This window comes from Sander lucioperca, chromosome 4, assembly GCF_008315115.2.
Source record: "Sander lucioperca isolate FBNREF2018 chromosome 4, SLUC_FBN_1.2, whole genome shotgun sequence".
NCBI classification, from domain to species: Eukaryota; Metazoa; Chordata; class Actinopteri; order Perciformes; family Percidae; genus Sander; species Sander lucioperca.
In genome coordinates this window covers 21,520,870-21,543,629 of record NC_050176.1, presented here as the reverse complement: position 1 = coordinate 21,543,629, position 22,760 = coordinate 21,520,870, and the positions used below count along the sequence as shown (strand labels likewise).

At 40.8% G+C, this 22,760-nt stretch overlaps 1 protein-coding gene across 2 annotated transcripts in view; it reads right to left on the bottom strand.

Annotated features, from left to right (window-relative positions):
* Positions 1-603: 603 nt before the first annotated feature.
* The window catches only part of si:ch211-156l18.8 (probable G-protein coupled receptor 158), a 24,701-nt gene continuing 2,544 nt past the window's right edge, over positions 604-22,760 (bottom strand). Inside the window, exons 2-13 of one of the 2 annotated variants that reach the window (XM_036000452.1) lie at positions 21,359-21,467; positions 16,156-16,252; positions 14,109-14,359; positions 11,684-11,752; positions 7,526-7,635; positions 7,147-7,385; positions 6,121-6,259; positions 5,872-5,974; positions 5,317-5,466; positions 2,397-4,926; positions 2,029-2,333; positions 604-1,902 (exon numbers count right to left, since the gene is read on the bottom strand). In XM_036000452.1, coding sequence (XP_035856345.1) covers positions 1,531-1,902; positions 2,029-2,333; positions 2,397-4,926; positions 5,317-5,466; positions 5,872-5,974; positions 6,121-6,259; positions 7,147-7,385; positions 7,526-7,635; positions 11,684-11,752; positions 14,109-14,359; positions 16,156-16,252; positions 21,359-21,467 — 4,474 coding nt within the window. In that variant the 3' untranslated portion in view covers positions 604-1,530. Of the gene's footprint in view, positions 1,903-2,028; positions 4,927-5,316; positions 5,467-5,871; positions 5,975-6,120; positions 6,260-7,146; positions 7,386-7,525; positions 7,636-11,683; positions 11,753-14,108; positions 14,360-16,155; positions 16,253-21,358; positions 21,468-22,760 lie in introns of both variants that reach the window. The other variant, XM_036000451.1, reaches the window with a different exon arrangement.

The window sequence follows — 22,760 nt, the reverse complement described above, 5'->3', positions numbered from 1 at the left end:
TTGAAAACTGAGAAAAAATCTGCAGATTCCGTTTGGGTCTGATCATAAGATATCTTTTACTAATCTATAAATTGTTTTAATTTAAAAATATCTAATTTCTCTAGTATTACCGGCTGTCTGCATATCAACGGAGTCATCCAGAAGAATATCCTATATCCAATAAGAAGAATATTTGTGAATTTTTCTGTTGTCTTTTTTTCAGCAATGACGATAATGACTAATATCATTACCTGCATAAAGAACCCTGACAAAAAACCTTTCTAGGTGACAAAACCTAAATTAGCAATTGCTCAAGCAAAGCAAATAGGGGGCAGCCTTTGTTATCGAAACGGAGGCTTCACCTTTATAACTCCCATCATTGAAACATTTAGTTAATTTCAGAGATGGAAGCAGGTCAGTGTCCTATTCAATTTGATTTGACTTTTGCAATTACCAAACATTTAAAAGCATGTATTTCACATCACACAATGTTAAACGCATTGTCCCATCTTAGAGAAACTGATGTCCAGTGCATAAAAATATATTGACATGACTTTCTCAATGCTCATATATAATGATTATGCAGTTTTCACTCCACTGTAAGGGCTGTATTTATTTTTTTTTGTTTAGGGTGTAAGTCTTGAGATTATGGTGATTTATGTATTTGTTTTAATCATGTTTTCTTAAAGTGGTGAAATGTTGTTTTTCCCATTATTCTGACTGAATCAAAAGTAGTAATGATCATTGCCGTTTAGTCACTTAAGCAAACAGGAATGCATAGTTTTTTTTTCAATCATTAATACTTAAATGTAATTTGACATCCTTCGTAGTCCTAGCGGACTGCTTTACACTTAACACTTATTTGTACTTTGAAAATATAACTTCCACAAAAGAACAAAATTGGACTGATTTATCTGGCGGATAATGGTTAAGCTTAGTGTCCCATCTGTTGTGCTGTATTTGTGATTGCGAGCACTGTGGACTTGTTAAGTTTAGGTTTTGTAACATATTCACCCTAGCCATGGGTCCAACATACTGTACGTACATGGAAAATATGTGTATTGTTACCCTAAAAACATACAAAGACAAAAACATTTAAATTTAAAATGGGGGGTAGAAGCAGGAAGAAAAGGGACTTCATCTAAACACCATCGATCCCCTTCCATCAGCCAAGAAATGTTTGTAGTTCATTCGCTGGTTTAATGAGGGGCATAATGCATTATGTGCTTCAGCTAAAAGAAAACAGGTTTGCACAACTTATTGTGTCCAGCTCATCAAGTATCTGGCACAAATGGATAGTCCAACTTGAAATAACAAGTTTTGTCTTTGATTAGCCCAAGTAATTATCCAAGTTTTTTTTAGCTCTGGCAGCTGAAGGGGAGCTATTCGTGAGATGACCCTGCACTCTGACCTCCGTGTAGAACTTCAAATATGCCCTTGACCATCAACACCAGTAGTTGGAGTACCACCAAAATGGTTTTATCGAGTTCACCATCCCTTTGATTTAGTCGGAGGGGTCAAAAGTGAAAGCAAATGCTGGCTAGATTTAGATCACAAGTCAGGTGGGAATACAAAAGCCTCCGCAGCACATTCTGCATCATCGTCCTCTTCATCTTCCTCAGGAATATTCTCAGGCTCCCATGTAAAGATATCTGAGGCATTGTCTGTGAATGAACTAGATCTGCTTCTTTCCATCACCCAGGGACACAGAGCATCACGCCGGCCCAGGGCTAAGTTTTCTCTAGACTCATCTATCTGCTCTCTGCCGTTATCTGCTGGAGTGTCTTCTACACTGAATGACCCCTGGGTCTCTGTGACTTCATCTTGGTCACTGTTGGGAATATCGACTTTGATTTCGGTTGAGGTTTGTGGATCCTTGGATTCCCAGGGACAAATGTCTGCTTCAGTGCTGTCTTGCTTTTTTACAACTCCTGGTTCCTCAGCTTCCCAGGGACAAACATCTGCCCGTGCGCTATCTTGCTTTTGGAGAGTCTTTGGTTCGCCTGACTCCCATGGACAAACATCTGCCCGTGCGCTATCTTGCTTTTTGAGAACCTTTGGCTCGTCTGTGTCCCATGGACAAACATCTGCCCGTGTCCTATCTTGCTTTTCGAGAACCGTTGGCTCATCTGTCTCCCATGGGCAAACATCTGCCCGTACGCTATCTTGCTTTTGGAGAGTCTTTGGTTCGTCTGACTCCCATGGACAAACATCTGCCCGTACGCTATCTTGCTTTTGGAGAGTCTTTGGTTCGTCCGACTCCCATGGACAAACATCTGCCCGTACGCTATCTTGCTTTTGGAGAGTCTTTGGTTCGTCCGACTCCCATGGACAAACATCTGCCCGTACGCTATCTTGCTTTTGGAGAGTCTTTGGTTCGTCCGACTCCCATGGACAAACATCTGCCCGTGCACCATCTTGCTTTTTGAGAACCTTTGGGGCTTCCGTGTCACATAGACGCACTTCTTCTCTGGAATTTCCTTGTCCTTGTCGCTTCTCTGATATTTTTGATACTTCAGTTTTGACTACCCCTGCTTCCTCTGTATCCCATGGACAAACACTTGTGCGAGCTGTGTCTTGCTTTACATGACTCTCTGATGTTTTGGGGGTCTGAGGCTTTCCAGATTCTGGTTCGCCACTTTCCCATGGACAAACATCTGCCAGCTTTTCCAGTCCTTTTAACACAATCGTGGTTGCTGCATTTGTCTCAGGAAGGTCAGTTTCCCAGGGACATATGTTTACTCTTGTGTCGTCTTTCCTATCAGTCTGTACGGAAGCAAATCTCGAAGGCGAGATACCTTTTTGTAAGTCTGGTGGTTTGTCTTGATGTCCAGCCTCCCATGGACAAATATCTACCTTAATTTGTATTATTGAGCCTGTATTTGTTGGCTCGATGTTCTCCTCTTCCCACGGACAAATGTTTCCCAAGTTTTTTGGTGGATCAGGGAAATCCCATGGACAACTTTCTGCTGCCTTGGGTACTTGCTTACCTGAATGCAGGGCAGGTGATTTTTCATTGGGTTGTTTCTCATTACTTAAATGTTCTTTTGATGCACCGGGATAGACGGCAGCTTTCATAACTTCTTGCTTAAGGGGCACCGAGAGCCCTTTCTTGGTCTGCAAAGGACTTAGGTTTTCATATACAACTTCAGCTTTGTCCTGAACAACCCATGGACAAACATTGGCATAATCATTATCTTGCCGTATTGAAGGTTGGGGACTTTCTGCAGTCTCCCAGGGACATATATCTGCTGGACGTTTCAAAGACAGTTGGGTCTGTGAATCTTTGGACGTGTTAGTATAAGAAATAACGGGATTATCCTGCGATTCCCAAGGACACGCCTCACCACGACCACTTTGTCTTCTCACATTCCCTTGCTCTTGAGATTCCCACGGACATACATTAGATAGTTCAGATACCTGTGATTCCCAAGGGCAGACATCTGCTTTAATGCTCTGGTTCTTTGGTCCCTCTCCTTCCTGGGAAGTACCAGCTCCATCCCATGGACACACATCTGTATAGGAAATATTGCGGACTGGTGTAATTCGATTACTACCTCTTCTGTGAGTTGAAGGAGTTCTACAGCTGCTGGCAGTTTCCCAAGAACTTACACTACTACGTTTGCTATTCTGCCTTGATAAAAACACATTTTCATGAGTGCCATCTTTTTGCATATCATCTATGTCCCAAGAGTAGACAGCAGATTTTACGATCACAAACTTTCTTGGGCTTCTGTCGGAAGAATCCCCAGAGGAAAGTCTGATGGCATTCTGCTTCACAAGGCATGGTTTATCTGCTGTTGTCATACTTCTTTTCTGCAGTGACCTCTTTTCAATGCTTAGACGTCTACTAGATGATCTCGATCGTGGTGTTGTGGAAGCACTTTCCTGACTTTTTTGTGAAACAGAATCCTCTTTATTTAAATCTCCCTCCTTACTGGACTTGCTTGATGCATCCACAGATCTCATAACTGATTTCACAGAGAGCCACTTACTGGTGGTGGTGGTGCGGAAGGAGAAGACACGTTGATCTTTTGTGACCTTTGGTCTTGGAGTCCCTGGTGCACTTGCAGACACAGGAGCCTGTGGTTTTGGTGACTCACTTTCACCTATTCCTTTATCCTCTGAAGGCTTCTTTTCTACAGGTGGTAAATGTTCCCAGGGACAGACAAGCATCTTTGGAGATGGTGGCCCTTTGTCCTCAACATCTTCAGAGTTTGCATAGGTGACATGCTTCTGGTTCTTGTCCCCTGATTGTTCTTGCTCCACCTCCCAAGGACAGACCTCAGCCTTGTCAAATGACCCTGACTGACTGAGAGCACTCCGGGTCTGGTCACTTATGGAAATGCTCTGCCTGGATCTTGTCAACACTGTGCTGGCTTTGTTAACCTTGGTTATGTTCTCCATAGACTGGGTGGTCGTGGACGTTAGACTCCAGGACTTATGAAGCTTGGTGTGATCAGGATGCAGGAGATTGGTATCAATTGACAGATTTTGGGCACTGGCTGACTTACAGACCCCCAGTGGAATATCCAAGGAATCTGTCTCTGATCGCCGGGAAGATCTCTTCACAGCGTTGGCTTTTAACATTCTGTCATGCAAAGAAGGGTCTCTTTCCCTGACATAGTGATGATCACTTTGGGACTTGCGCATGGATGGTGATCGTGATGGTGATTTCATTGAACTTTTGTAACTGATACTGACAGTATCTGGGGCCCTCCTGAAGGACTCGGACCAATTCACACTGATTCTACTCTGGGAGGATCCATCTTTGTCGTCGCGGCTGCACTGCCGGCTCATGCTTTCTGGGATCTCAGCAATGCGTCTAATAATGGATCTCCCCAATGCACATCGAGAACTTCGCTTCTTTGACAGATGAGGGTTGTTTGCGGTCATCTTCTTGGTCTTGTGGACTTCTAACTGGGCATATAGCTTCTTCAGTTCATCCTGGTGCATATGAAGAAGGGAGGGAATTGATGAAGGGATTGAGGAAATGGTTGAGGAAAAGATACGGAGAGTAACAAGTCAGAGGAGAGGAAACAGACACGTTCTCATGTAAGAAGAACACCGTTAAGGATAAAGGGTGGAGAAAGGTTATACTACAAATGTAAATTTTACCGCTTATTTACTGTTAATTTATGATTTCAATTATAATATATTTAAGATTTGTTTAAGTGAGTCTACATGTGGTCATAACTGAAATTAAGGGACATTTATTTTCCTTATTTAAATGTATTTTACTTATTTAAATGTGACCTTTGGAATATCTTCTACATTTTGTAAATCATGTCCCAAAGCAAAGTGATAACATCGTTCTGAAGGGGCAAAAGAGTTTACCCGGAAGTCATCTGGGTCCACTCCACTGTGTTCACTCCAAGCAGAGTGAAAACTGCTGTTGAAGTACGAGCCTGAGCGCCGAAGGTCCACTTCATCTTCATACACCTCTGCTGCAATCTCCTCTCTTCCCGGCTTAGACACATATAGAAACTGTGGAACACACACAGACGTACAATTCACATGTAAACATTTCACATTTGAGAACAACATTGTATGTCATGCACATTCACATACACCTGAGTCTATGATGAAATTTCTCCACAAATATTGGATGGATTGTCATAAAACGTAAGATATTCAAAGGAATTTCATAGCCCACCGACTTTGCATGGTATGTCTTTCTTGCCTATACAGTATATAATAGAAATTAGCTGTGGTGGAAAGTAACGGTACGGTAACATTTACTCAATCTTGAGGTAGGCTACTTGTTGATGAGATAACTCATCAATCTCCATTTTTTTATCCATGATTGATGACCTTTTTCTTTTACTTTGACCTGTTATTCTACCCAAAAATGGATTCACTTTGGTACTATGACCTAAAACTGCACAGTACCTTGGGAATGAAGAGCAGGGCGAGTGTCACAGTGATGGTCACATGGGTGTGTGTGAAGGAGAGCAGCAACATCCAATCAGGATGGAGAGAGGGAAAGGTGAACCTGACGGAGACAGAAAACACAAAATTACTGTATGTCACATCCGTGCATTACGTTTGTACAAATACAATGCCGAGGGTATTGCTCAGGCATATGTAGGTAATAACTGTACTGCATTTCAGAGGTTCAGAGACACGCTGGCTGTTAACCTGAACAGGTGAAACATGGAGGAGAGAAGCAGCTCGTTGTGGATGGCGATGCCCATGTAGCGAGGCTCGTGGAAGGCAGAGGGCACCGGCCTTACGGCGGTCCACAAGGAGCTGCCCCAGCACAGGAACAGAAGCTCAGCTGTGGCAGAAGAAAGTAAGTTCAGCTATAAATAGTGCAGTTCTTTTCAATGTACTACTTTTTTTTTTTTAAATCTAATACTGATGAATTGCTAAAAATGCTTTAGAAAATGTATCCTGTGATGAGACTTTGGCCAATCAAAGGTAATTTCAAAAAGAAAGCATTCCTAATGGCTGTTCTACAAATGCAGATGCGTGTGCACCACGTCCCTTCTGATGATGAAAGCCTGATTCAATGGTGGTAAATCCTGCAGAAAAAGTTCATATTCCAGCATTGGCCTACAATGCAAAGCAACCCCAAAAAAGGAAGACTAAGTTTCTCGAGTCTAAAAGAGAGTCTGACAATAAACACAATTAAGCACATGTCCATATTAGCAAAAGCCTTTCAGAGATAGATGTTGCTAATAGTTTAGCCTTCTGCAAACTATTAGCAAGCCATAGGCTTACGGCTGCGGCTTCGAGTATTCAGTATGTCATCGCAAAGAGCTTTACAAAGAAAACAGGATGGTAATTCCCATATAATTGCCATTATACAACAGCATCAAGATCACAATCACGATGAGGATGATTGAAATGAATGACGACTAGTACTCGTACAGGTTACTGTATGAAGGGAGTGGCTGCTGAGGACAGAGAGAGGAGAGCTGCATTTTCCAATTCCTGGCAGGGATTTTTTTCCATTTTCCAGCAAACTGCCTTGACCTTAATCTGAGGTCTAAATTGAGTTGATAAAAATAGCTTAATACATTCTAACTTTTAAGTATTTTACATAAATAAAAAATGTGATGACTGCATTGTTTGAGTGAAAAGATCTATCAGCTCTGACAATCTCAAGCGTCTCTTTTCTCAAGAGTGTCCAGGCTCGTCTTCACCTCTGCTGCCACTCACCCACAGCCATCATGTAGTCCCAGCGGTCCAGGTAACACATGTTGAAACCCCGGCCGTCCGACGTGGAGGTTGTGATGAACACTGGGATGTTCCTGTCGCGGTTCTGCAGGACGCCGACCGTCCACGCACACAGGAACCAGCTGACCGTCATCAGCATCACTCCCAGAATCCTCAGCAAGTGGAGGCTGGACAAGTATGGCACCCTCTGGGCCGTGCGCGAGAGGAACACCTTTAGCACCCTGCAAGGCAAGAATCAAACAACGTTTCACTGCTGAAAACAAAATGTAGAAAACTGTGAACTCACTGAACGTTGGAGGAATTATTGTTGTTGTTGAAATGTAACGGGGTGTCACTGTAAAATAAAAGAAACCAAACCTACCTGTACATTTTCAGAGTGACAGTCCCGTAGACGATGGAGAAGCCAAGCATCCGGACCCAGCGGAGCAGAATACACCTGAAAGCACTCGGCTTGAAGTACATGATGAAGACCTGCAGAGAGATACAGAGAGAGACACTCACTGCAAGTCAAACTACAGAACCACCATACTAGTTCTACTACTATCACTGCTGCTTACAAGTACGACTATTACTACATGTATTACAATTATATTGTTGTTACTAATGTTGTATAAGTGCCAGTAATGGCAACAGACAAAAGTAACCAAAAAGAAAAAAGTTCTAGGGCTTCTTCTGGCAAAAAAAGTTAAAAAGGCTTTCTTTAGATGATTGCCCTGAAAATGGTAAGTTTTGAAGAAAATTTGGATCGTGCAACAAAGCAGGCCTGCTTGGATATTTCGGTGAATGATTGTAAAGATTTACAAAGAATATTTTTACAGCATTTCCTCTCTAACTGGGACGTTTTGGGACCGATTGGTGGGATTGCTGTGGACGAAGTACACACGGAGATACAAGAGCTAATGAGGTTTAACCATGTATCCAGCTAATTTAAATATCTCACGTTACTGTATTGTGTGAACAGTTACCTTTGTTTAATATTTGATGTGACATTTTCTGTTGGGGGGTGCAAATGTTCCACCAAAACAAGTTCCTTCCCGAGACTATTTTTTCAGAGCCACCGTCGCTGTGCACGGAGCCCATCCATTGTGAAAATGCATATATTAAAATATTGATTTGCTGGATTTTATTAATCAATATCAGATCACTCAAACCAAGATCGATTTTAATTGGAGAATTGATTATTTTAACCCAATCCTAGTAATAACATGTCTCATCAGCATTAATAGACAAAAACTGCCCGATTAAAAGGCGTGATGTCTGAACTAAATGTGTTTTTTTTTTAGTTACATTCAACAACAGGTTGTCCCTTTGTCTGTGTTCAGTATGTGGCAGTGGAATGGATGACTGTAATCCAGGAATTAAAGCTCATTCTGCTGTGACAGTCCGTCTCCATCACTCTGGATAAGAGCATCAGCAAAAAGCCTAAACTGTGAATGCAAATTTACATCATTGTGTTGGAACCGCTCGTAAAGGATAAAATCACTCTGAGTGAATACATATAGAATCAGAGCTGACGGGCAGTAACCATCCAGAGGAAGGCAGTTTTAATCATCAGAAATGGCCTGCACTCAGAGGCAGATTGAGGGCTCGGTTATAGACGGAGAAGGCATCTGATTAGTCGATCTAAAGCATGCTTCCTCGATAGGATGGACTAAGAGGCCAGGAAGGGATGCAAGTGAAGGTAACGTGAATGCAATGTAAAGACCTGGTACGTACCCAAGGTCCTCTTTAATAACAACATGAAGTTTCTATGAATCCTAATCATTTTGATCCCTTGACTTTTTCTCTAGCGCCACCATGAGGTTGATACTTGTAGTTTTCAAGGGAAATGCCTCCATGACCGTTGGATGCATTGTCGCGAAATTTGGTACAGACATTCATGTTCCCCTCATTAAGAACTGTAATGTCTTTGGTGATCCTCATGGAGTGTCATCAAGTGATCAAGATTCTATTTTTCCAATAGTTTAATTTATGAATTCCTGCAGAACTATTACTTACTATTATTATTACTTATTAGTACTCATGCATTTATGTAAAAGCAGATTTTATTTTACTGTTGTAGTTGGCTGATCTGGAGCTTATGTTGAACTATTAACTAATTACTTACATTAGAGATTAATCTGCTGATTATTTCTTCCGTTAATCGATTGATTGTTTGGTTTGTAAAATGAGTGAAAATAGTGAGAAATGGCTTCATAAAAAATCCTAATTTGTAAAGTAAATTTCTGTAGTGAAGTATAAACTCCAATATTTCCCTCTGAGATGTAATGGAGAACTAGAAGAAAGTGGCATGAAAAGAAAAGACTCAAGTTAAGTACTAACTGTCAGTACAGTAAACCAATGTTGCTCTCTTTGATTCTTTTCAATTTAATAAGCTTTAAGAAACCTTGCACCTTTCACTTTTCAGCACTATGATCGTTCTCCACACCAAAACAAGCCCTCCAGCAGGGGATCTGTTTGTAGATGAAATGGCTGCCGGACCACAGTGACCCCTAGCTGAGATGAGAGAGTGAACTCGGACCTTTCATCAGACTTTCAGAACTACAGTCAGGTACGTGGGCTACAATTTACCTTTGAATTTCTCCAAACAAAACTCGTCCCAAAATGCCAAAAAAGATTTTGCTTATATCCTGCACTTCCTGTCCTGTCTTCCATCATGGTTTTACAATTTAAACATTTAGCGACACATCTCAGAATGACAAAGCACCACCAACTGCAAAACCTCCAAAATCACCATCAAATTCAATCAACCCCTCTCTAAAAACTGTTTTGGCTGAATGCACTCAGTAAACTGAATGTATGTTTCAGAGTCACCCTCAACCTCAAATGAACCCAATGCTAATCATAATCCTAAAAAATCCTAATTCGGGTAAATGAATGGGGATTGTCTGCTGTACCTGCCAAAATGACAGCGAGTGGGAATATCAAATCCAGGCCTCTTCAGAAATCCTTTTTGTTTGATTTATTTGATGATTATTAAAAAGAACGCACATATATAACACTGCACAGCCGTAATTACATAGGCCGACATTAAAAGGATAAAAACACAATAAAGTCTGAAAGCTCTAATTCCATTGTGGTCCTCCAGTAAAACACTGATCGCGCCACAAGATAAAACAGCACAACGACAAGACAACAAGTGCAGACAATACAATCTACATATAATAGCATGCGGCGGGGTAGCTATGTCAACATGCTTTTTGCTTGTCACTAAGGTTGTACCCATAGTTTGATTTCTAATCTTCCGTCTGTAATCTGCTCAGTCATCGTTGCTATTGCAAAAATTCTTAACTTGTTTAATTTATTCTAAAGAAACTAGAAAAGTAATTACACAGGGGATTAAATCAGTGCTGTGTTTAAAGGAAAGTGGACATTAAATTTATATGGAGATGTCACTTGATAAGAAAAATATTTGAGACCGTCCTCCCCCAAAAAACGCTCCCTTAGGTCGTTTGTTAAAGCAGCAATGACGTCTCATATGTACGTTTATAGTGGCGGCAGAAAGTAAGGTAACAAATATATAAGAGCGCCAAATTCCGCGTAAAGGATGGGTAAAAAAACCCCCCACAGGACAGGACTTTCATCCAGGAGACCGGGCTGCGAGTCCCAAGCCAACCAGCTACGAGATGAATCGTGACCATAAAACATTTGATTTGGCTCAAAAAAAACAGATTGAAAACTGAAAAAAGGCAAAACGTACACGACTGTGTACAGAAACGATTACAGACTTCAGTGGTAGCAGCTCACTAGCCGTTCGCAGGTTTGCAGGTGCGGTAAACATTTCCATGGCAACAGCGAGCTCCACGTAACATCGCTGTTACGTTTAAGATTGTGGGTAGTGTAGTTTTTCTCCATGCATTGCAAATTAAACCAGTTTATCTTAAAACAAGGTTGATTTCATACGGACTTCTGGCTTCTACAGGAGTAGAAACTATCGTTTCATTATCTCCTAGCTCGTGGTCAGTCTACCTCGGAGGGTATTAGACATTATGGCTCATAATCAACATTCTTATGGAGAAAATAAATGGGATTTTTACTTCCGGAACCACACTGTTGAGCTTTATTAGAGGGTAGGAATAAACAACCTATATCGCCTGTATGGTTTGGTGAATCTTTTGTAATCATCCCGCCAGTGTGCAGTTAAGAAAAGCTGAGCTGCCCTTAGAACATCACATTAACATGTTCACATATGAAAGGGAAACAATGATCAATAACCTGCAGTAAGTACCAGCTCAGCAAGAACGGCTCACATCGACCGACACTTTGGATAAAAAGTCACGGTCAACTTACATTAACGGCTCTTTAAATGGTAAAATAAATCTAAAGATTGATTGATAATCGTTATAAAAACTGCCGACGACCCACGCACCCACCTCAATCCCCCCCTCCCCCCCACACACACACACACACCATTTAACCTCCCATAAATGGTCCATTATGATATAATCCGTAGCGCTGTGCTGTGCAGTGATCTGTAAAGAGCTCTAATCTGTGACACTCAGTTCGGTCAGACACTCACCGGGAAGTAGAGGAGCAGAGAGCCGAACAAGATCGTCTCCAGCAGCAGGAGGCCAGACGCCCGGATCCTCTGAGGAACAAGTAAAAGAAAAAGAAAAAGACAGTTATAAGAAGATTTGTAGTGCTGATTGAGAAGTTAAAGCTTTAGTGCGTAACTTTTTTATATTAATGAACGTCAAACTACAAAGCTAATTAAGACTATCAGCTCCACACAACTCTCTCTGGATTTCTCAGTATGACTATGTTCAGAAGATTGTGTCGTCCGGTAACTTTTACGTGCAGAAACTCGAGTGAAGATAATGACCTCTTCTGAAGAGTCCATGATCATGTTTTTTAATCCTCCGTGTCCTCCTTGGCTACTAGCAACTGCGTGGAGAAGGGGTGCACGATCACTGAAGGCTTGTATCATGTGGACGCGCTGACAGTTTTGTTGTCATTACATAGAATTACTCATGGGGGCGACAGAAACTACGCACTATAGCTTTAAAGGACTATACCATCGTCTAACATAAACAGGTACCCACTCGTGGCCCCGATTTTAAAATGGACCTGTGAAAACCTGAGGATAGTCAGACCGGATTCACGGAGCATTTGACCCCAACAGAGAGAGAACACAAACAAAAGATGCTCCACCATTTCGTTCAAAAGAGCATTTTTTTTCCCTTGCAATTTACATGTCACACTCTTTGTCTGCATTCAAAAACACATTTTTGACCTGTGATGATGTGGATGCACCACATCAGAACCAAGGGGGTAAGCCGGTCTCCACAAAGCATATCTGGAAAGCGTAGCTCCTATGGAGCCATTTTGTTGCTAACAAGCCATCACCCGCCGTTAGCATCCCATTGACTGCCATTCATTTTGGCGCCACTTTGACAGCGAATAACTTTACATCTGAAGTGTTTAAAGACTTTATTTGTCCATTGTTTATTTCTAAAGAAACACGAATATGCATAAAAGGCTCCATTACCTTGTACCTCACGTTATGGCTCCGTAGCAGACGTTTTTATAAAAATAGGCAAACGATTGTGTCATAACCACAGGACTTACTGTTAGTAATTAGTAGTGTAATTACCGTATAGTACAGGAGAAGCTCGCAGGCAGTTTCGACTTACATTAGCTGTTTAAGTTTAATTACTAATGTTAACTATCATTTTAGTGAGCAATAATTAGCCTGTGTCTATGTTATCTCCTTACATATACCTACGCTCTCCGTCTCTGCTAGATTGGGAATGATTGAGATTTCTCTTGGCACAGCTACCAGAAGACTTCCAACTTTCAGACAGGTTGCTCACGTCACATCTACGTCTTCAAGCTCAGTTGGAGGCTGCTCAGTAACGCTCAGCCCTCACCGGAAAAGTGACTTCTAATATCCTTCACTGGTGTCCGTGGAAATCTACAGCGTCACATTGTCCGTTAACTGTCTATGATCAGAACTGAGAGAGTGGACCCATGAATATCCACCACTGTACAGAACAATAATAACAAACAAACAAGATAAACCGTTAGCCTAAAGAAAAATACAACTCCCATTACAACTCCCATTAGTCTCAGCTGTAGGCATGCTAACAAAACATAATCTGAGCTGTATCAGAATCAGGGTTATTGACAACTAGGTTGCAGTGACAGAGCCGTTTGAAATTCAGTGAAGTTTCCCAATCATTTTCCTTCTCCTGATCTAACAGAAACAACAGTTGAGAGTTTGTGTGGAGCCATTGCCAACAGTCCTCAGTACTGAGCTAAACTCTAAGCCTGCCCAGTTTTTAGCGGTTCAATCAAATGCCAAATGTTAGATTTACAGCTAAAATATTCCCTTTCACTGGGAAATACGTCACCGTACAGGAGCTAAAGCTCCAACGTCCGTTTCACTGCGACTACAAGGAGTTAGCCTTGGTGTTTTGGTTTAAGAGAAAATAAAAAAGTACTGCAAAGTCAGAAACATAAATATGGAATAGAAAAATAGAAGGCTAAAATAAAAATATTTTTAAAAATATGCCCAATATTTCTGTTTTTAAATGAAGAGCTAGAGCGCCTTGGTGGCCGAGTAGTTGCAACGTCCCGGGTTTGATTCCAGGCTTTGTACCTTTGTTATATGTCATTTTTTTGACACAAGAAAGATAAAAAATTACCCTTTTTCTGATTGATATGAGTTTGATTTAAAGGTTGATGGATTAAAAACATTAATCGAAACACATAATTAGCAACAAATGTAGACTCTTGTGCATTAATGACTTTAAACATAAAAAAAACAGGTTTAAAGTAATCACAGTCTGCATTAACAAGCACGTAAGATAAAAAATAAAACAGAAGACATTTCTGCTAAATAAACAGAGCTGAATGTTTCGGCATAATGTATCATGGCTCGCCTGGAACAGCTCTCCTCCATCTGCACGGTGGCCACCGTTGAGCCAAAAGAACTGACTCACCCTGTTTCGACGATGCCTGTAGGCCACCAGCATGCTGATGAAGATGAGGAGCATGAAGACGCCCTGGACAGCTAGCACGCCGCCCCTTAGCAGCCAGGCCTCCTGCACCCAGCAGGGCGTCCCGTCCTGGCAGCTCTTACAGCCCAGCCAGCACGGGAGACAGATGGGCATGTTCGGGTAACACATACTGCCATTGCCATTGCCATTCCCGCCATCACTCCCGTTCAGAGGGCCGCCATCTGCGTCGACACCTACACAAAGCCATGTGAAGACCTCATATGACCTCACACAGAGCACATACAGTAGTACAGTCTCATTTAATGTCTCTAAAGGATTCATTTTTCCGGCTGCTGTATATATAAAATAATCACAGGTAGGATAAAGAACCGAGGTTTGATTCCTATCTTGGTCATGTACATTTGTAGATGGGAAACATGTCCTATCCTGTCCTTGTCACTGCACGTTACAATATCCTGGGGAAGTTCATCACTGAAAGTAAAAAGTAACACCTAGTAACTCCATACAGCACAGAAAAAGCACGCGTTAGCCTCCAGGCCAGCAGATGTCAGCAGAGACACGGTGCATCATGGATTGGACATTCAAAATGGGGACAAACTCAGAAGAAAGCTTCTAAAGGATTTAATGAATATCATATGAATATATTCTGACATTAGCATCAGAATCAGCTTTATTGGCCAAGTATGTGTGCACATACAAGAATTTGATTGATTTGATTTAAATATCCTCTCTTTTAGCTCTTTTTTTAGTCTCCACCAACTTCTGACAAAAATATCACGAAACACTACATTTTCACCAGTCTCTAACTAAGCCTGGTCAGTTGTTACTGCTGAACAGGTAGTGTAGAGGCTAAGCCCAAGCTTTAAGTCCCTGAGGTGCTGTTCTACGGGTAGAGTAATTGACGCACTTTTTACCTTTTTGATCAATGAACGTCCAAGTCATATTTGCAGTTAAAACCATTGGTTCCATTTATTTCCATGAGATCTTAGTTGGGTTTCCAAACAAATCACTGCTTGTATGTATGCCTGTGTAGTGTTGTGGTGTTGGTGTGTGTGTGTGTGTGTGGTCAAAAACTGTGTGTGCTGTCCGGGATGCACCTGAGGAACCAAAGATTGGTTCCTATTTATACAAAGGGCACTAATTTGCTCTTACAGGTTCTGTAATGTGGGTGTATCTATGTATTTATCTATGGGATGGTGTGTCATACAGTAAATAACAATATAATGACCAAACTAAACTAAGCTAAAATACGCTAAAAAGTTGGGTCATGATTAGTCTTGCTTTGCCAGACCTTCAAGTCAAATCAAGTCAAGTCCACAGCACTGTGGAGGAGGGTCTGGCTAGTCCACACAGCATTCCGGGATGGGAGAAAAACGTGCTCTGGTTTATTGGCATTTCTTTAAACCAATCACAATCGTCATGCGCGGCGCTAAGCTCCGCACGGAGCCGCTGCAAAATAGCCACGGAAGGAACTTGTTTTGGTGGAACATGTGTACGTTCAAAAGTTGTTTTTAGTCGTGCAACAGAAAACTCAGATCGGACAGATAGTCTAGCTAGCTGTCTGGATTTACCCTGCAGAGATCTGAGGAGCAGTTAACCATAGTCTTCATAAAAGTTTAAAATTACAACACAAAGAAATCTGAAAGTAACGGACAACGGCGAAAAGACTTGCATCAGGCGGCACCGGAGCAATCCCGGAAGTGGAACGTCGTGGATATAGACTAGGTCATGATAGATGAAACTGTAGCATCGAGACTCCACTGTCAAATCTATTCAAATCTATCAAAATTAGGTCAACTTTCCTCATCTCTGTAATATATAACAAAATAAAGGAAAACAATATAAATCACACCATGTGTTAGGTAAAGGCTGGACAGTATTTAAAATCAGACAATAATAACTTCTTGATGGAATAAAGTCCTCTCAATTGGCTATTAAAACTTAAGAAAATGGACAGTAAAGAGTGTGCAGGACTCCTCTCTCGGTTAATGGACCTGCTGTGGGCAGCAGAGGTTAGTTATTGACTCACCTGAGACTTGAGGTACTATCTCTGGGTTGTAGTAACCCTCTTTACAGCGGCAGCAGTACTGACCCAGTCGAAAGCCCCGGCCTGGAGTTGGTACACACTGCAAAAAACAGAAAGATTATTCTGGTTACTCTTTTTCTTTGTTCTGTCTGAAGTGTTTTAGATTGTCCATCCTTTTCCTTTGAGGAAAAAGTAACATAATAATAAAGTGTTAGTACTAGTACTTTTTAAATAAGTGCTTATTTTATTAGTTTTTACTGGTTTTAAATGGTGGTTGTTAAGATTTTAATATATATATATATATATATATATATATATAACTTACATTCTACTTTCCTTCATATACTAATGATGGTAAAGCACACCCTCTCGAGTAATATTGCCTAACCACAATCCTTGCCTAAACCTAACCAAGTGGTTTTGTTGCCTAAACAGGTTCTGCACTGCAAGTGGTTCTGGAGCATATGCACTGATCGCTCATGTTGAGGACATTCAAAGGATAACATACAGAAAATTGTGCATAACTTTCCATAACACATTGCCCATGAAGTGAGGCCGCTAACACCTTGCTTTGAAGTTCCATGATTTCCTCATATTTGACAATGTCATTTATTACAATAATTTAGAAGGAAATGTAGCCATTCAACACGGTTTTCACCATAATTACCAAATGAAATAGTTCTTTCCATAAAGCTCTCTCTTGTTACCCTAAACCCTATGATTAAATTGCATTGTATTACGCAAAAACTCAAGTGAAGATAATTACCTCTTCTGAAGAGTTCATCATATATATTTCTTTTTTTTTAAAGATCATTTTTTTGGACATTTTCAGCCTTTATTTTGATAGGACAGCTGAAGACATGAAAGGAGAGAGAAGGGGAATGACATGTAGCAAAGGGCCAGGGAGTAAACCTATAACCTAAACTATATATGTGCGCCCGCTCTACCAACTGAGCTATCCAGGCGCCCCATCATGTTTTTTTAATCCTCCGTGTCCTCCTTGGCTTCTAGCAACTGTGTGGAGGAGGAGGGGGGGCACGTGCACGATTACGGAAGGCTTGTATCATGTGGATGCAACAACAGTGTTGTTGTCATTACTTAGAATTCCTCATGGGGGAGACAGAGATACACACTATAGCTTTAACTAGTTGTTTTGGCACCTAAACTTAACTGTCGTCGCTGCAAAATGGTCACATCAACTGTAACGGCCTCTGAAAAGGCCGAGACCTCACAGCTGGTCGGTCATGTGAGTAAACTTTTTAAATTATTCAATTTCGTATGATACATGAATTGTTGTGCATACGTTTTTGAACGATATCCAGTGGTGGAAGAAGTATTCAGATCCTTTACTTCACTACTAATACCACACTGTAAAAAGACTCTGTTACAAGTAAAAGTCCTGCATTGAAAATGTTACTTAAGTAAAAGTATGTACGTATCATCAGGAAAATGTACGTAAAGTATTAAAAGTAATAGTACTCGACGTAAAAAAAACTCCTCACATTTTAGAAACTGGAAACGATCCAAACAGTTTGCTAAACATTTCAGCTGGACTTGTAGACCGTTACATTGTTGGGTAGTTTAATTTGTAATATAAACATATTTTCTAAACTACATGTGTTTTGGGTGCAAACATCTTAATGTGTAAAGTAACTAGTAACTAAAGCTGTAACAGATGAATGTAGTGGAGTAAAAAGTACAATATTTCTCTCTGAAATGTAGCGGAGTAGAAGTAGAAAGTGGCATGAAAAGAAAAGACTCAACTAAAGTAAAAGTACCTCTAGTTTGCACTTAAGTACATTCCGCCACTGACAGTATCATACAAACCTGTTCTGTCAGGATGTAGAGGCCGTTTGAGCAAATACTGTATAACAAAATGTTATTTGTTATACAAGTTACCAACTGAAACTTGAATGTGCTGGTAGATTAAGGAACCTCATATTGAAGTAACCTAAAGTAACATGCGTCCAACAACATAAGACTAACATAAAAGTAAAAAAGTATGCAGGATTTTGATGTCATTTTTAAGTGTAGGTGCAAGTGCAGACATTTTATTTTAATATGGACTACAGGAAGGAGTAGCTGTTGCTGTGAAGCAAACAGTACCAGAATGAATATATGTTAATAAAAGGGGTCAAAAACAAGTTCTCTCTCACTCTATTTTCCTCTAAAGCTAGCTTCAATTTAGCCGGTCGGGATAGAGACAAACACACAACACACAACACACAACACTTGGATGCTCTGTGTGTTAATCTAAGTTAAAAGCTAAATGGATACATAATGCTTCTACTGAGAGCATTATCCTTTTCTAGAGAAATCCTGTTCCCAAGTGTACACACAGAAACACACAGAAACAGACACACACACACACACACACACACACACACACACACACACACACACACACACACACACACACTGGCCTCGCATATACTAACCCACAACCCCCTTATCAGATGCTCAAAGACTTAATGGCACGGGCTGAACATTAATGTGATATGGATTAAATAGAGCCGTCAACTTAATTCTCTCCGTGGTCGCATCTGAATTCAACAGATAGTCGTAGTACATCGGTGGATTCAGTCATCTGTCGTGTCTAAATGTTTGAATGCTTTACCGCTTCATGGCTGCCTCTTGTATACATCGGTGTAGAGGAAACTTGTACAAGGGCTCAAGTCAGCCTATAAAACAGTGTGCATGATTAAGAAACACTTGATTTAGCATCAGGATCTTTCGAAAAAATCCAACTAACATCAAACTGTTAGCCGGGTACAGAGCACCGTGAAGTCATGTCATTTTCTGTGACGAATGTTAAGTTTAGGTGCCGAAACAACTGGTCCCCTTAAGTAGTAGTGCTCCTGGGACACCCTGTTTCCTGGGTGAAAGTCTTGTGTTTTCCCCTTAACTTTTCCGGCACATGAACTTCGCTCCCCGGCTTGAAAGCCCTGTGGGTTAGGACCCATCCATCCACCCAACCTCCCCCTACGCGGATCTTTACATAGGTACATATATACGAATTACATGCATTACTTTTCGTAGCGAAATGTACGAATGGTTCATAAGAACAGCCTGAATGAAACACAAGGAGAGACAACGATACAAAATGAGAGATGAGATGGAATAATATACCGTATGTGACGAGATAATAAGAGATAAGACACCAAAAAATGACAGAGGACAGAACCAAGCAGGATGCAATAAAGTTGGTGACCCAGTACTGCCTGCTCAGTCAAATGTTTGATCCCTCTAAGCCAAGTGGGACAGGACGGGACAATGGGTGCCATCTGGATTTGGGGATTTTTAGGACTGTTCTTGTCTTGTGTTTCAGACCTCTGTGAATGTGGTGCATAAAAGAGAAGTATGTCACCGGGGATAGATTATCGCCGTAATCCATCAGATCATCCTGCAGCCCGCCACCCAGCGCATCCATCTTTAAATAGACGGCTGAGATGAGAGGTAGGGGATTGGGTCTGCACAGACGGGCCGGCAGGGAAAAGGGAAAGCTACAAGACGGGCGGAGGCGGAGGTGGAGTGGATAGAAGAGTAAAAGTGTGAGTAAAATGCAAAAACACAAAGTAATGAGCACCGACAGAAAGAGATTAAACCATATTCAGAGGTCGGAAACAGTTTAGAGTGCATTTGTGGGATGTAACTAAAACTCTGAAACATGAGTTTTAAACAGCTTGCCTACATTTGAGATCGTTTTTACATAGAGAGGAAATGTGGTGCAGTGGTGGAGGAAGTATTAAGATACTTAAAAAATAAATTAGGTATTTTCCAACCTGGACCCTTTTGCCATGTTTTTGTGTCTAAGTGACTGATGGTAATGACATTTTTTTAAATTGAGAAACATTATGGAAAGGATCCCTACAGAGATAGACCTTTTTTTGTTAAAATTGTAAGATCCTTTTTGTTTAACATGAAACAGCTCCAACATCACTACACCAAATTCACCAGACTCCATGTAAATAAACAATACTTTTAGCGTATATACTGTATAGCCAGCATATTTTCACACATTGTTAACGCCTTGAAACGGTCGCAGTTCGTTTAGGATAAGGCACCAAAACTACTTTGTTAAGTTAAGAAAAACACGGTGGTGTGTTAAAATTAGAAGTAACTTCACTTCCAGTTAGGCTACGCACGTGACGCTGAACGTGACGTAGCTCTGTTTGTTCCTTAAAGTAAAAAAAACTGTCCGTTTACTTTAAAATGGGACATGAACCTTGCCTCCTAGGTGAAAGTCCTTTGTTTGTTTGACCCATCGACTCCCACCCAACCTGCCTGCTTACGCGAAAATTTGGCGCTCTTATACTTTGTCACTTTACTTGCTGCTTTGCTCCCGTCATAATCACTACGACCACTAGAAGCCGCCGCCACTTAAAATGTAAATATAAGCCGTAATTGCTCCTTGCACAAACGACCGATGGGAGCATTCTCCAGGGGAGGACAGTCTCAATGTTTAGCAGGTCATGCTTGCCATTTTAGTTTAGTGTGTTAGCATGCTAGCAGTTGCTAATTAGCCTCAAACACATATTATAGCTGAGGCTGAGGGGAATGTCTTTAGTTTTGCAGGTATTGTACTGGATAGAAAGTCAGTTGATCATCAAATATATTGCAATTTGTATCCCTGGGGAACATTAATGTCTGCACCCAATTTAATGGCAATTTGTTGAGATATTTTACTTGACTTGCTGGAGGCACTGGAGGAGAAGTCAGGTGATCTCCAAAATCATTAGTATTTACCTTCTTGATACCTTCAATAGGTGTACCAAATGTTATAGCAATGTACTTAACAGATGTTGAGCTATTTCAGTGGTAAACGGATGGACATTACTATAGCCATGGTCTCTAACATTGCTAAAAATGTAAAGCTGTCTATAAATGGCTACATAGTGGCGCTGTTGGATCCATATCTTCAACAAAAATGACCACTTGTTTCCCAGACAGTTGCCTAACTTTCCATCAAATTTCACTGATATCTGTTAAATAGTTTTCGGGATATCTGACTAACAAACTAACAAACAAGCAACTGAAAAAAACAATCCCTTTGCAGAGGAAATAAACCAGCTATTTGTCACTTTTAATCCCAATCATTTGGTTCCTCTGTAATTGGGCAGTTTGATATTAAATAGACTAAATACAAAAGTACAGAAGTTTACATTTTTTTCTAGTTTTCCTCTGGTCCTTGTATCACTGCGTTTACCTCCATGGTGGTGCGGTTGCACTGGTGAGTATCGGCAAACCAGCCGTCTCCTGTTGCACACTGGTCCAGGTCGATGTCTTGAATGTTGACATCTACACGGATCACACCTCTGACACAGAAACACACGCACACACACACACACACGCACACACACACACACACACACACACACACACACACACACACACACACACACACACACACACACACACACACACACACACAATAAACTAAAGAGTAAAGAAATGAATGGCTCCAAATGTCATCAGACTCTTTACAATAATCCCATTTTAACAAGCTGCATGGCATTTAAGTGGATTCCCTTTCAAATGTCAAATGATTTTATCCAACTCTGTTGATTCACAAACACTTTTTGTCAAAAAAAAAATTAAAAAATAAAATCCAAATCAAACTTTTCTCCAGAGTGCTGGAAAGAAGGTCACAGGGGCCAACACAGAACTAGAGCGGCCGGTGAAATACAAAATACTGCTGCTGTTATTTAAAAAGGGCTTATGTTCAGACTCGCAACCAAGTATTCCTGAAATGTACTGGTTTTCATGTTTTACTAGCAGTAAAGAAAAAGTAATTGATTCTAGATTCAGTGAGGAACACACACAGTCTACTTGCAATAGCATAAACACCATGAGATGGATCAGATCCTACAAGTCTATGGTTTTTGATTCTACACATAATGGACACGCAATGTAACACGGCAGAGACTCTTTTGAGTGATGCTGCTGGCAGTTTTCTGCTTGCAGATGAGACAGGAAGCATTCAATTCAATTCAATTTTATTTATAGTATCAAATTATAACCAGAGTTATCTCGAGACACTTTACAGATAGTGCAGGTCTAGACCACACTATAATTTATAAAGTCCCAACAATTAATTCTCCGAAGAGCAAGCACAGTGCGACAGTGGCGAGGAAAAACTCCCTTTTAGGAAGAAACCTCCATTTTACACATTCACATTCACAAACATTATTAAGTCTTAAGTCTTAAGTCTTAAGTCTAGTTGCCAACAAAGGTAACAATGAGTTAGTCATTTTAGTATCAGTTGAACAAAAGTGTTTATGTTGATAAAGTTAGCAGTTGGTTGCAGCTATTCCCTTATAATGCCCATATTTAATGCTGTCTTTTTTTTTTAAACGTTATTCTTGCAGTGCTATAGTTTTTATATTACTATGTCTACATTATTCTCTTATATTGTCCATATTTAATGCTGGTCTCTAGACTTCATCTTTGCACTATTGGACTTATTTGCACTACCACCATGACACGTACTCTCATAGAGCACCTTACCATGCAGACTGAATCACAGGGTTAGTCCCTGCCCTGTCACTGCAATTCACATTCATGTGGATTTTTTATTTAGTATCTGTTCTGTTATTGTCCATATTATT